Source organism: Equus caballus, chromosome 22, assembly GCF_041296265.1.
Source record: "Equus caballus isolate H_3958 breed thoroughbred chromosome 22, TB-T2T, whole genome shotgun sequence".
Taxonomy (NCBI): domain Eukaryota; kingdom Metazoa; phylum Chordata; class Mammalia; order Perissodactyla; family Equidae; genus Equus; species Equus caballus.
The window spans coordinates 45,158,975-45,173,459 of NC_091705.1; the positions used below are offsets into that span (position 1 = coordinate 45,158,975).

Sequence of the window (14,485 nt, forward strand, 5' to 3'; positions counted from 1 at the left end):
ATAAGCCCCCAATATACCTGCCCCCCACCTGGCCATTGTTCCCACATCTTCCAAATAAAAGACTGGACTGCATAATCTTCTTAGTTTTTTAATTGAGGTAAAATTCCCATAACATAAAATTAGCCATTGTAAAGTGTGCAATTCAGAGGCATTTAGTGCAGTCACGACGTTATGCAACCACCGCCTCTGTCCTGTTCCGGAACATTCTCATCACCCCCAGAGGAGAACCCCTACCCATTAAGCTGGATTAACATCATCTTTTAAGGACCCTTTCAATTATATGATTCTATGGCTCCCTAACAGGAGCTTGACTCATCCAGCTCTGTGAAAGTGCGAGAACTCTCCAGACTGCAGAAACACTGAGTTTGCCCCATGAATGTAGAACATCTAAATATTTGTCCCTCGCAAACACAATTAGGGTGGACAACCAGGGTTGCCCTGGGCAAATGACCCTGTACCAGATCATTGCACACGTGAACAGTGTTTTCCTGCCATTGGAAACTTCCACAGCTGCACAGGCCAGGTGCCCGCAGAGCAGCATCCTGGCAATGGAGCCCCAGAGGAGGAGTGCACACACGCCTTTGGCTCCAGGACAAGACATGGAATTTACACTGTTAGTTTCTTATCACCTTCTAGAAACTACTGTCCTTTTTTTCTTTACCAGGTAAGGGTCATACTTTCCTATGAATGCAGATTCTGAATGGAGGGGCATGTTTGGGGTCACCCTCTGGGTGGAATGAGCCTGTCCCGTCACCCCTCTCAGCGATGGGGGAAGGTAGGGAGGTCGTGATGTTGCAGATAAGAGCCTCAGCTTGGGAAAACGTCCTGTCTGCCCTCCCTGGGTCTCAGCCGTTTCACCTCTCCAATGAAAGAGCTGGTTGTGACTGGGGGTCCCCATCGTTTCCTGGCTGTGGAATTCCTTGTTCAAACAAAGATCCAACATGGAAGCCTAATGGGCAGCACAGGTGAAGTCAGAGGCGCTGTGCGTGGGCAGGCTCTGAGCACACCTCGCCTGGCCTTCCCCCTCCCGTAGGGCGAGGCTCAGAGGACTCCTCGCAAATCCCTCGCAGCGCGTGGGAAACCACCGGTCTGGGCTCTACAGGAACTCGGACCCCTGGTCTTGATGGTCTTTGGAACTTCTGCTGTTTTATTGGCCTCCAATAAACAGGAAACACCCATGTTTGTCACAATCAGCCTGTCCTCAGGATCCACTGTGAGACCCCGCCCAGCTTCATGGCTTTGTTTTCCACGGCTCCCTGGGACACAGCCGTTCCCCACCCCACCCCACCCCTCCCCACCCCTGCTCACACCTTTGGAGTCTTAGCAGGCTCTGCCCGTGTTCCTGCCCCACCCACCTTCTTGACGGCTCCATCCTGCACCGGCATCTGAAGGCTTTTAGAGCTGTTCGCTCACTCCTTGGAGCCCCGAGGACAGCCAGCCCGCAGCTTAGCAACAACGAGATGTGTGGGACCTCAGGGAGGTGTAGCGAGGAAGTTACTTTTGGGTTTGAAACTGTTTTTTCAGTGTCTGGTCTTTTTTTCTCCTTCTTTCAACAGAGCAGCTTTGTCTCTGGGCTCAACTTTTTATGTTTTCTAAGAGGAGCAGCCTTGCACCTTAGGACCTATGTGCTTGAGTAGCCCCTAAAAAGTGAGGGGGGCTCCCAGAAGTGATAAATGCAACTCGCAGTGTGGGCCGGCCGGAGGGAGCCACCCAACCTCTCCAGCCACCCTTGGACCGTGTTGAAAACCCATGGGGGGTTTGACTGTGGGTCTTCGGGGCTTTCACCGGCAGGTGGCAGTTTGGCTTTCCCTTCAGCTCCCCGGGGAAACCAACGGTGGGTGGGTAGGTGGTGGGTTCGTACTTAGTTTTGAGGCTTCCTTGCAACCAAGCCCGTGGGTAGACGGGGAAGACGCCGACGTCTCTGGCCAACCGCTTGAAAGAGTTGCTCAATGAGTCCCCTCTGGGGCAGGAAGTCTCTTAGGACAGGGCCAGACCGGGGCCCTAGGGTGTGCTCAACAGAGGGATAAGTGAACTTTGTCCATCCTAGTCTGCATTATCAAAACACTAGCTTCTCTCTGTATCACGCGTTTCTTCTAGAGAATTCGGCACTTTAAGGTAAATCTGCAGCCCCATGTTTGCTTTCTAACATTTTAACAGGCGCAGTTGCAAAGGCCGAATTCCGTCCTTGTCCGGGTAGGTGCGGGTAATTAAATGTCTGGGTGCAGGGCAATGCTGACTCACTGTGCCTACATTTTAACAGCTGTTTGTTTCTCTCCCGGAAGACTCCGAACAGAAACACCTTGAATTTATAGGTAGCATTTAGAACTGCAAATAAGTTCTGGTTTCTCATTTTTGTTTCCAATCTGTGTGTTCTTTGAGGGCATCAAACCATCGCAGTTTTATCAGCAAAGTGGGCATCTCTACCCCTCTGGTGAGGTGAAGTGCTCTGGCGTCAGTGTGTGGGTTACGCGTTTGTCGTTGTGCATTTGAATGGCTCATTTCACTGATATCAGATGCTGAGAAAGTGTTCCTCAGCAATGAGTGTTCCGTCGTGGTTGAATTTAGACACCACACAAACTGGGATGTGGCTGACCGCACCACAACATGAATTCCAGGGACCTAAAAAGGAAATAATTTAAAACTAAACAAAAACCTCCCATCGTGTTTGCACCAAAACATTGAATTGGTTGAAGAGGAATCTGAATGAATGAGACACAGCAGTGGGCCGAGCATCTTGGTGGCAGTTGGTGACGTGTGCACACCTCACACGGTGGGGACAAAGGTACCCCTCTAAATACCCGTGGTCTGAGACTGCCATTCCTAGTGCCTTGTATTTGCCACAGCTCCTTACAGACACAGTCACGGAAGCATCTCAGCAGCAGGCAAGCCCCCACGCATCCTCATCAGAAGGAGAGGGCTCCTCCTGAGCCATTGGGCTGGCTGTGGGGAGCCTGGGACTGACCCCATTCTCCTGACTTCTCACCCAGTGATCTCGAAATGCCAGCAAGCAGCTTGCAAAGCACATTCTTTACAGCTGTTAGAAAGGTCTCATTGCTCAAGTGGAATCTAGAAAACCGCCAGGTCCCCCCCCCTCCGCATACGCTCAGACTCGCAAGGGCAACAGAAAGTGGTATTAGACTCCGGGAGTAACTGCACCAGGCCCAAACTACTTGGAGAACCCACAGAAGGTTCCAGAAAAGACTCCTTACAAGGGACAGTCTGGTGTGGTGCTCCTGTGCCAATGCTCCCTCTGCTGCCCACCAGCCAGGTAGCTGGGAGTAGCCACCCGCCCTCTCTGTGCCTCAGTCTCCTTGTCTGCATACAGGGTTGTTCGTGGGCTCCCCCTCAGAGGGCGGCCATGATGCAAAGTGCTTAGAACTGTTGTCAGCATCCACTCGTTCGGCGCCTGCTCTCTGCCAGGCCCTGTACACACAAAGATGAACGAAACAGACTGCAATCTCTGCCCTCACGGAGTTTACATTTGGGGTGGGGGTGGGGGCATGCAGTGGACACTCAGTAAGGTTATTAGCCCCCAAGTAGGTCAGGGCTCTGCTAAGAAGCCATGCGTTGGCCCCCATTCAGGTGCATTCCCCCTGACCTTTGACTGTGCGGTGACACCTCACCACTATAGTGTTTTGATGACCAGCAGCCATCAGTACGTGCTGCCAGCAACCCTTGACGTCCAGGAGTTGTCCCACCGGCCTGGGCTTGATCCCACCGGCCTGTCAATGGAAGGGCGATGTGTTTTGCATCAGCAGGGAGCTGGGTCAAAGTTTAGCCAATCAACGGTTGCATAAGGACTTGCTATGGCTGGCCTCGGGGTCAGAGGCCTCCCGGCGTTCATTAACAACGACGTGTTCAATGATTATCTCCCGGGGATTTATGGCGGTGGACCCGTCCAAAGCACAACTGGCAGTGGCTGTGAGCCAAAGACCAGCCCCTGACGTCAGAGACAAGCCTCCCTTGGCGCAGCCGAGGGCAGGGCCTTTCTCCTCCTCAGGATTTAAGGCCAGGAGGCTCGGCTGGCCACCAACACAAGCAAGGCCGTCCTCCTGGGAATGCGCGCTCGCCAGCGGGAAGAATCCCAAAAGAAACCCTCGGATCTCTCATCGAGATCATCCAACAAGAGGAGAGGTAGGTACAGCCTTTCACCTACATTTGTACAAATTACAGCAATAACACAATCTCGGTTTCTTTTTTCCCTGGAGCTGTGACTGTCTGGAGGGGTGCAACCCAAACAAAGCACGTGGAGTTGGTTTGAGGGCATCTGTTGTCGCTTTTGTTCAGGATGCCTGTGCTTTCCATTTCAGGGAACCTTGACGTCCGTGCCCCTTAACACAACCCTGCAGAAATGCCTCCCCAGCACCAAAAGGGCCTCAACTTTTCAGCCAAAGTTGTCCAGGGCACCCTGGACAGCCTGCCCCAGGCAGCGAGGGAGTTTGTGGAGAGCAGCGCCAAGTTGTGCCAGCCTGACCAGATCCACATCTGCGATGGCTCTGAGGAGGAGAACCGGCAGCTGCTGGAACACATGGAGGAGCAGGGGGTGATCAAGAGGCTGAAGAAGTATGACAACTGGTAAGCGCAGCCTCTGGCCCGGCGCCCACGCCTTCCCCTCCACCCGCTTAGCGCTGCTGGAAAGACGGGGACGAAGAGCCCTTGGGAGGGTTGCAAACTCTCGGACAACTTAATAACAGCCAGAACCGTACAGACTTTAATTTAGTGACATCCATAGAGCAGCCCAAGTCTCCCCTGAGATGGCACAGACAAATGCTCTCTGCAAACCGGGTCTCTGAGAAAAATGAAAGTCAGAGAGGCCCTGTCCTAGAGACCAGCTCCTGGTGGGGGACCCTGTCTGACAGGGTCCCAGTGGGTGTGGGTGTCCACATTCAGGTAACAACTCAGTGTGCTCAGCACCCCTGGGTGTAGGAAGAAGGTGATAGTGAGGAAAGTGGGCCAATCCTACATGGGGACGGGCCGGGGCAAGCCGGCCCGCAGGTGCCATGCAGAACAGAAGCGCTCCTTCTCCATTGCTCATATGTGTATTTTTTATTTTTGCAGCTGGTTGGCTCTCACTGACCCCAGAGATGTGGCCAGAATTGAGAGCAAGACGGTCATTATCACCCAGGAGCAGAGAGACGCAGTGCCTATCCCCAAAACCGGCCTCAGCCAGCTGGGGCGCTGGATGTCCGAGGAGGACTTTGAGAAAGCGTTCAACGCCCGGTTCCCAGGGTGCATGAAAGGTGAATAAAACACTTATTTGATTGGGCAAAACCAAATAAAAGCAAGAGCAAGCCTTTGCTTATTATGTCCATCCTAATAGTAAGAGTAAAGGAAACTCATATGGCCTCAGGACCTTTAAATTCCATACGTGAAATTGGCAATGTATTAAAAATGTACATCTCAGTTCTGGTTTTACAGATTGTCTTATACGAACATGAAAACGATTTCTGTGCATGCAGATTTGAGATGGCTTGGTGGAACCCAATTGCATATTTAAGGAAACCCATTTCACCATTCGCTCACTTTCCAGTGGACTCTTCTAAATCAGGGGGCTGGGGCAAACAGAGCGCCACGTTGTTAGTGGAAGACCGTTAGAACAAGTCCACCTAGGAAAATGACGTTAGTTGTTTGTGAGTCCAGAGTCATTTCTCAGCAGTTCCCTCTGACTGGCCCCACAGGTCGCACCATGTATGTCATCCCATTCAGCATGGGGCGCCTCGGCTCCCCTCTCTCAAAGATCGGCATCCAGCTGACGGACTCGCCCTACGTGGTGGCCAGCATGCGCATCATGACGCGGATGGGCACGCCCGTGCTGGAGGCACTGGGCGATGGGGAGTTTGTCAAGTGTCTCCATTCCGTGGGGTGCCCTTTGCCTTTAAAAAGTAAGTGTATTATTTCAAAATCAAAAGCTAGCATTTTAAAAAGTAGGCTTAGCCTCAACCCCCAGACCTGTGCTCCTGGGATCCCCAGGCGGGGACGCGGTACACTAACGTGGGATGTGTCCTCCTGCGCAGAGCCTTTGGTTAACAACTGGGCCTGTAACCCAGAGCTGACCCTCATCGCCCACCTGCCTGACCGCAGAGAAATCATCTCCTTCGGGAGTGGCTACGGCGGGAACTCGCTCCTCGGAAAGAAATGCTTTGCTCTCAGGATGGCCAGCCGGCTGGCCAAGGAGGAGGGGTGGTTGGCAGAGCACATGCTGGTAAGACGCAGGAAATCCTACGTGTGCATGGTAGAGGGTTGGGGGCCTGAGGCAGGGAGGCGGCAAATATATACGGCATTATAGTTGCCATCGGGAGAGACCCAATATGCCCCAAGGACAGATTTGGGAATTCCATTGATAATTATGAATGCACTAATGTATGCCCCTTTGGAAGGACCTCAAACACCAACCATGCAACCAACAGAGATCCTTTGGACTTCATTATCCAAAATGCTCATTTTAATGTCAAGAAATAGATCTTGGACACCCCCTTTTGGGGGCTTCTGGGCACACTGCTAGACTGCAGTACTGGCGGGAGGGGAGGCGAGAATGAAGAGCTTCAGGGGGGATCTTGTCTCCAACAGATCCTGGGCATAAGCAACCCCGAGGGCCAGAAGAAGTACTTCGTGGCAGCCTTTCCCAGTGCCTGCGGGAAGACCAACCTGGCCATGATGAACCCCAGCCTCCCGGGGTGGAAAATAGAGTGTGTAGGTGACGACATCGCCTGGATGAAATTTGACCAACAAGGTGACCCTTTTGGCCCAACTGTCGGCAATAATAATTGGACCTAAGTGAATTTCCGGCTTTCAAAACATACCAAATTCTCCTAAATCCACAGTGTTTGAATTTTCAGATCAGTTATTTCAGATCTTACAAAGCCTTAGAATTATGTATTCTGTAAGCACTCTTTAATTTAATATTGAATCTGGACTGAAATGGGGCCATATGTTATTGTTTGTTTACATCAATTTGTTAAAATAGTATTGGTGGAAAACTGATGAGCAAGAAAGAGTTGAAAAAGTGTCAAAGTTGAATGTAATAATAAAAGAGAAACATATTCTAGGGAAGAGAAAAAAAAGATTTGAGAATTTGGTATAACAGTTAGCCTGGTGAGTTATAAGAATATACGTTATGCTCTGCTTGGCGTTCATTTCTACTCCTCTGGTTTAAAACTTTCCAGGTAACTTAAGGGCTATCAACCCCGAAAATGGTTTTTTTGGTGTCGCTCCCGGAACCTCTGTGAAGACAAACCCCAACGCCATGAAGACCATCCAGAAGAACACCATATTCACCAACGTGGCCGAGACCAGCGACGGGGGCGTGTACTGGGAAGGCATCGACCAGCCGCTGGCCCCGGGCATCAGCCTCACCTCATGGAAGAACAAGGAGTGGACCCCCGAGGACGGTGAGCCCCCCCGGAGGCCCCGGGGCTCCAGCTGCGGGGGTTCCTTGCTGGAGCCAGATACTAAGGGGCCTCTCCTCTCTTGCTGTTGTAGGGGAACCTTGTGCCCACCCCAACTCGAGGTTCTGCGCCCCTGCCAGCCAGTGCCCCATCATCGACCCTGCCTGGGAGTCTCCGGAAGGCGTCCCCATCGAGGGCATCATCTTTGGAGGCCGCCGACCTACTGGTGAGGCCCTCCTTCATTCAGTGTGGGGGCATGGGTGTGTTGGCCACTGAGAACATTCGTGGATCGCTCCTTTTCCACAACCTTGTCAGAGGGTGCCAAAGATCTCCAGCTTCCTTTCCAAAACTCCAAGATAACTGGGGAGCTCAGGAGTAGAACCAACACTTCTGGCCACCTAGAACCTTTCTGGATCCCTGATGTAATGTCACTTTCTCCGGTCTGACTGTGCTGCGTGGCCCCGGAGGTGTGACTGGCTCAGCAGGTTTCGGCACTCTACCTTGGGAACGCAAAGTTAGCTCAGTTGGGGGGTGCCTTCTGCCGCATGCTTCCGTGTTGTGAGACGACATTGCTGGCCGAAGGGTCTGAGTGTCAAAGCTTTTAAGGGACATTTCTTTCTTCCTGCTAAAGGTGTCCCTCTGGTCTACGAAGCTCTCAGCTGGCAGCATGGAGTGTTCGTGGGGGCGGCCATGAGATCGGAGGCCACGGCAGCCGCCGAGCACAAAGGTAAATCAAAGTCTAGATCTGAAGCCACCAATGAGGATGATTGGCACGCTCTCTGTCTCTCTCTGTCTCTGTGTCTCTCTGCATCTCTCTCCCTCTCTGTCCTTGTGTGTGTATATATATAAAGTGAAAACCAGGCATGCTTATGTCAACAATAAATGGTGCCAATGTTGTCCCATGAGAGCATGGCTCACCCACAGAGGCCCCCTCTCTGTTGCTAGGCAAAGTCATCATGCACGACCCCTTTGCCATGCGGCCCTTCTTTGGCTACAACTTCGGCAAATATCTGGCCCACTGGCTCAGCATGGCCCAGCGCCCAGCAGCCAAGCTGCCCAAGATCTTCCATGTCAACTGGTTCCGGAAGGACAAGGAAGGCAAATTCCTCTGGCCGGGCTTTGGAGAGAACTCCAGGGTGCTGGAGTGGATGTTCAACCGGATCAACGGGGAAGCCGGCGCCAAGCTCACGCCCATAGGCTACGTCCCTGAAGAGGACGCCCTGAACCTGAAAGGCCTGAGGGACGTCAACGTGAAGGCGCTCTTCCATATCTCCAAGGAGTTCTGGGAGGAGGAGGCGGAGGACATCCAGAAGTACCTGGAGGAGCAAGTTAACGCCGACCTCCCCTACGAAATCGAGAGGGAGGTCCTCGCCCTGAAGCAAAGAATCAGCCAGATGTAATCAGCCCCCAGAGCTTCACCTGTAAGAGCACCCCCCTTTCCAATCCATACGATGGACGGGGAGCAAGAGAGAGGAGAGCTTCCTCAATTGACACCGCCCGCAGCACGCTGATGACCACGGCGCCGGGGAGATGGAGAGACTCGAGTTAATTCTTTAGATGAGACCGCAGAGAACAGGCTAGTCACTGCGAGATGGGGAAGGGAATCTTAGCATGTCTCCAAAATTCACTGTCTAACGCACATTTGTTCAACCCTGAGGGCACTCAGGCATTTCGTGGTTTTTGTTTTTTCACTTTAGCTATATCAGTTAGCTGGAATGCACAGAAAAAATACTTGAGCTGTATATGTGTGTGTGTGTGTGTCTGTGCACGTGTGTCCATGTACTGTTATCTAAAATATGTTGGATACCTTTGGAAAAATCTTGGGCAAGATTACCTACTAGCTGTTGCTGGAAAGAAATGTTGCTTTCTTATTAATATGTATATTTAAATTATTTTTATAGACCATTGTTTCTTACCTTTACGTAATTTCAATTTTTTCCCTTAACACCTCTTGGAAAAATTACAAAATAAACTTTTATAGAAAAGATGGATGTGTTTTGCTTGGTTTTTCTTAATTGAATCACCAAGAAGAGAGATCTCTGATGAAACACCTTGTGATCTGAATCCCCCCCCAGAGAACGTGGGGACATCCGGGGGAGAGTTGGGCGGACGGAGGAGCAGAAAGGAGCAGGAGGGGAGGTATGAACAGAGAGGACGTCTCCAGAAACAGACATGGTGCCACACTTTCGGTTTTCTGAATTAACCACTCATTAGCACCCAGAAGCCACTAGTTATTGTTTGTTAACAATTCTACAAACCTTTAAATGGTGGGTCTTGTGTAACTGGAGTGGGAGAGTTTAAAATGCGCTTTTTCACAAAAACTTGGGTCTGGGGGCTTGGCCTTCCACAAGACTTGCCTCATGGCCAGTTTCACAGCCTTTTGTCAATAAACTCTTTCTTGAGCAGCACCTTTCTCAGCGTCACCCACAGGGGAAGTGGGTAGAGAGAAAAGCATCCTTCAGGAGGATCAGCCAAAGGGGTCCCCACGGCTGAAGCATTAATTGCACACCTTCTGCATACTGAGCATCATGCCAACAGTGGGCTTGCAGCGAGCTTGCAGTGGGCTTGCAGTGGGCTGCCTTGGGAAGAGCAGCTGGTGTGGTTTGGCCTCCAGCCCTCGCCTGGTCCCTCTGCTCCTGGTTTTTATTGGGTGTTCCCGAACAATCCAAACAAACCACAAACTTGATGGGGCACATGCACGCTATGGATAAACACGACCTCCTCGCGTTGTTGCTTTCCTTTCTGCGCCCAGGTCGTTAAAGCGGCCCCACCCCTCTCCACCCAGCAAGGAGAGGCCAGTTCTCAGGTCCCCCCACCCCCTGGGCTTCACCCCCTTTCACAACTTGCAAACTCGCTCACCCCCCTAAACCCCTCTGCGCCTTGCAGCGGCTCCACGCAGAAGGCGAAGCTGAGATCACCCCGCTCTTACAGATGGGGAGACAGAGGCCAGGAGTGTCCACGGGGCTGGAATAGCAAGGAGAGTTTTCTTTCCCTTTTGAGGAGCTGAGAGCTGACCAACTCTCCCAACAGAGTGCCGGGTTCTAATGCCAAAACCAGGGATGGGAAACCATTGAATGGAATTAAGTGCTATCTGCTCTATTAATTTAAATCAGTGCCTTTCAAACTCGTTTCTTCTTTCACTTCAGAACACTCGCTTGACACGGACTCTGACTCAGAAACTGAGCGTGGAAGGGAGAAAACCAGGAGGCCGCCCACCTGAGGCTGGACAGGGTGAGGGGGAGACCCAGGCCGCCTGGCTGCCGTTCCTCCACACCCTGGCAGCCTCTGAGGCAGTTCCTTGGACCCCTAAGAGGGACTTTGGGGATGCAGTTTGAGCGCCATTGATAAAATGTGTGCCCCGGGCCCCTGTGTACTGCTCTAGGCCCTCGGCGGGCTTTATCTCTTTGTGGGCAGAGCCGGCCATCTCAGAGTTCCCTGCCCTCCCACACAGCATCTCCACTCACCCAGCAGACTGGCATATGACCGTGTTGCCACCAGGCCCTGGAAGCCTGGGGGACAGGCCAGAGGAGTTGCCTCAAACAGAATAAGAGTTTTCAGGGCACCAAAAAGACTCAACACTTGGAATTGGCCCCTGACTCAGTTTCCCCAAACTGTGTCAGTGGAATGTGCCTCCACCTCCAAGTCCTGGTTTCTGTACTGGGCCCTCCGGCTACAGTAATCAGGCACTGTGACCTCATTTGCCGACATTATCTTGTGATGCCTCAGCCCACGCGAGGCAGGAAGGCGGATATGGCCAAGCTGGTTTGCAGCGGCCACGCTGAGACCCCGGGAGGGTCAGTGGCTTGTCTAGAGAATGAAAACCTGGTGTCCCGGTTCCTGGGCAGCCTTCTTCACAGCACCACATGGGACTGCAGCCTTCACTCGGAAGCCGACCTGAGTGCTGCCCCTGACCCCCGGCTTCCCGGAGCCAGGCTGGAGGCTGGGTTAGGGACCGGAACATAGTAGGTACACAGCAAATATTGAACCAGGACAACAAACCAGCCCAACACTCGCTCCAGGCATCTGGGGACAGTGGGGCGGGCGGGCGGGCAGGGCTGGGGCTCAGGGGCTGAAGGGCCCCCTCTTCTCTCCCTCTCTCCTTGGGCACCTCAACCCTGAGCTCCGGGCTGCTCACTTGGCCCCTGGCTGCCACATGGCATATCCCTTCTGGAGCTTTCAGACCACAGGGTATGTATGGGCCCAGAGGCTCCCGGGGCCTGCTCCCCTGCCAGAGGGCACCAGGCCAGAGCAACCTCTGCTGTGTCATCGCTGTCAGCAGTTTCAGTAACAGGGCACTGGTTTCGATCGCCTATGGGAAAGGGCTGGTCACTTGCTTCCCCAGGGGCAGTAAACACTAGTGACCTTAGACACATCCCAGTTCTGCCCCTGGCCAGCAGTGTCACTTCAAGTGACACTCATCTGTGTCGTGGGGTAAAAATGCCCCTTCTGGGATCTCGCGAGAGTGAGATGAAGTAGCCCAGCTCAGCGTGAACTCTGAGGTCCGAAGGGTCTGGATGTGACCCCCACCCGACCTCTTCCTAGCAGAGTACCCCTAGGTGATGACATGGAACTCTGAGCCTCAGTTTCCTCATCTGCAAGATGGGCACAATAACCGTCCCGTCTCAGGGGTCTTGTTGAGAAGATGGAATGAGATGATGCAAGTAAGGGACTTGGTGTACAGTGGGGCCCAATGCAACAGCTCTTCTCCTTTTTTTTCACTCTGGGTCTTCAGTGCAGCCGTGTCAGCAGAAGGGCAGGGAGCGTGGCTTCCCGTGGCAGCTGCCCCTCTGGTGACCAGCGCTGACTCCGGAGTGGAAATCTGCCTTCTGTGCAGCCTCCACCCCAGTCCTAATCCCGTTGTTGATGTCAGGAAAAGGCTGGAGAGGGAAGCCAACCAGGAGTACGGGGAGCAATTTTCTCCTTGTGTGGCGAGCCCTCTCCCCGGGGTGACCAACTTCACTCTTCTCAAACATCTTAGCAAACATCCCAGTACTTCTACCCTTAGGAAACATGTCCTAAGGGAAAATTCAGGGACGTGCACACAAATTTAGTTGCAAAGATGCTCATTATAGGGTTGTTGCTTATCGTGGTCAAAAAACAGGAACCAACCTAAATGCCCAACAGCTGGGGATCGCTTAAAGCAGCTGCGGTCCCCCCCAGGACAGCCAACGAGGCAGCCATTCAGAATGACTCTGCTGAAGATATTTTATTAACATGCAATATTTTTCACCCACCGTCCCGCGTAAAGGCAGATAATGGGAGTGTGTTGAGTGTGTGTACATCTATGCCTAGGAAACGCTATGAAAAAATATCCCATAAAATGGTAACAGCTGTGTTTTCTGGGAGTAGCGGTCATTTAAAAAAGTTCTCCTTTTGGCTTATCTATATGTCTCAGTTTTTCTACAAAGATTACATGTTGTTTGTGTAACGAGAACATAAAACAGATAAACATGATCATTTTGTAACGCTTCCATTTTCCTCTGCTGTTTTGTTCCGACATCAGCCTCCCCAAGTGCTGGTGTTGCGGTTCCACGTGGACAGAGCAGGGCCCAAGGGGGCTGCACCGGGGGGGGCCACCTGTCCTGGGCCAAAAGGTCTCCTTGTGGCTGGATGAGCCCCTTCGACTCCCCCCAGGTCAGCTGGTGAAGGTGGGATCCTTTAGAGCACCCAGAGCCTGGCTTGCGTTGGGGGAGGTATCGCCATCATCCATATTTTCATCATTTTGTTCAGACCCATAAGGGGCCATTCAGTGCCAGGTGTGAGGGGACGAAGGGGCCGAGCCGGTCCTACTCCCGGAGGCCTCAGTCAGTTGGTGGGATGGGGGAGGCAGCTCAGGACACAGCCCTTCAAGACACAGTACAGACTGTCATCAAAGTCAACCATAACCTGCTGGATGCCTCCTCTATGCCCAGCACACGGCGGGCTCTCCACACACCTGATGAAAACCATGCTCTCAAGAGTACACGAGGTAGTTGAGGCCGCCTGCATCTCGCATTGAGTCGGCTGGGCCAGAGAGGTCATGCAGCCTGCTTGAGTTCACCAGCCAGAAGGACAGGAAGCAGGGTGAGGCCTCAGACCTGACTCCAAGCCTTGGCCCCTTCCAGGCATCACCTTGCCTCTTTCCAGCAGTGGCCAGACCAGGTGCTGAGGAGAGAGAGAAGGCAGGGCGGGATGCCGGGACCATCTCTGAGAAGGGCTTGTCCTGGATGGGGCAGGGCAGCCTTGCCCATTTGGATGGGGAAACCTGGCCCCTTTCCAGTGGAAGCTAAGCCTCAGAGAGCGCAGCCTCGCCGTACACAGGAAATGGAGAAACTGCGGCGTGACGGGTCCAGACGGAGAAGCAGCAAGACGGGCCCGCCAGGGCCTTTGGGATCCAAAGTAGTGCTGGAGAGAGCTGGGCATTCGTGCTGCTGCAGGAGGGGGCAGGGGGAGCACATGCTGACCTGAACAGACCTCACACCGGGACGAGGGCACACAGCTGCCCAGACCACGGCAGAGGGAGGACCAGCCCTCCACATCACTCAGGCTGACTCTCAGTATGAGGGGTTGGAGGTAAGAAGTGAAATTGCCCCTCCCGGGCTGGTGGAGAGCCACTGCCCCAGCCCCCAGACTGCCCTGGACCCATGCCTCCCAGGTCCTGGCCCCGGACCCCCAGACTTTCCCACACAGGTGAGGGGCCCCCAGCCCTGGCTCCGGATCATCTCTGAGTGGTCACTGCCGAGGCTCATTGTTAAATATTGTAAACATCACCCATGTCCTCCTCCCACCCAGATGCCTTGATGCTACACAAGGCCCCCCACCCCTGCAGGACTTTGCTGCAAACCAGGGAGCTTGGGAGGGGAAGAGGAAATCGCAGAACTGAGAAGACCCTGAGTCAGCCGTGCTCACCCTAATGGACTAAGATAAAGTTTCCTCGGGGGGTGAAATGGGGGCTTGGGATGGAGACATGTTCAGATGGAGTGAAAATAAAGAATGTGGCTTTCTTCCGCTTTTCTGAAGTTTTGCCTTGGGTTTGCCTGTCCCGGCTGACACGGGAAGCTGAACACAGTGGGGCCCTTGGGAGAGGCTCCACGCAGGCTCTCGTCAAGGAGCACCTCCTG

The 14,485-nt window shown here is 53.1% G+C and overlaps 1 protein-coding gene across 1 annotated transcript; it reads left to right on the plus strand.

Annotated features, from left to right (window-relative positions):
* Nucleotides 1-3,787: 3,787 nt before the first annotated feature.
* PCK1 (phosphoenolpyruvate carboxykinase 1) lies at nucleotides 3,788-9,370 on the plus strand. Its single transcript, XM_001489771.5, has 10 exons — nucleotides 3,788-4,134; nucleotides 4,311-4,575; nucleotides 5,059-5,240; nucleotides 5,679-5,882; nucleotides 6,015-6,202; nucleotides 6,568-6,730; nucleotides 7,164-7,388; nucleotides 7,480-7,611; nucleotides 8,017-8,112; nucleotides 8,331-9,370. Exons 2-10 carry the CDS (start codon nucleotides 4,352-4,354, stop codon nucleotides 8,783-8,785), a joined length of 1,869 nt encoding a protein of 622 aa, XP_001489821.3. The 5' UTR covers nucleotides 3,788-4,134; nucleotides 4,311-4,351; the 3' UTR covers nucleotides 8,786-9,370.
* Nucleotides 9,371-14,485: the final 5,115 nt, after the last annotated feature.

Bases quoted from the DNA above. Each gene is read 5' to 3' on its own strand.
- PCK1 (XM_001489771.5), top strand. From the start codon at position 4,352: ATGCCTCCCCAGCACCAAAAGGGCCTCAACTTTTCAGCCAAAGTTGTC. The intron at 5,241-5,678 runs GTGAATAAAACA...CTGGCCCCACAG, and splicing joins GTTCCCAGGGTGCATGAAAG to GTCGCACCATGTATGTCATC. The intron at 6,203-6,567 runs GTAAGACGCAGG...TGTCTCCAACAG, and splicing joins GGTTGGCAGAGCACATGCTG to ATCCTGGGCATAAGCAACCC.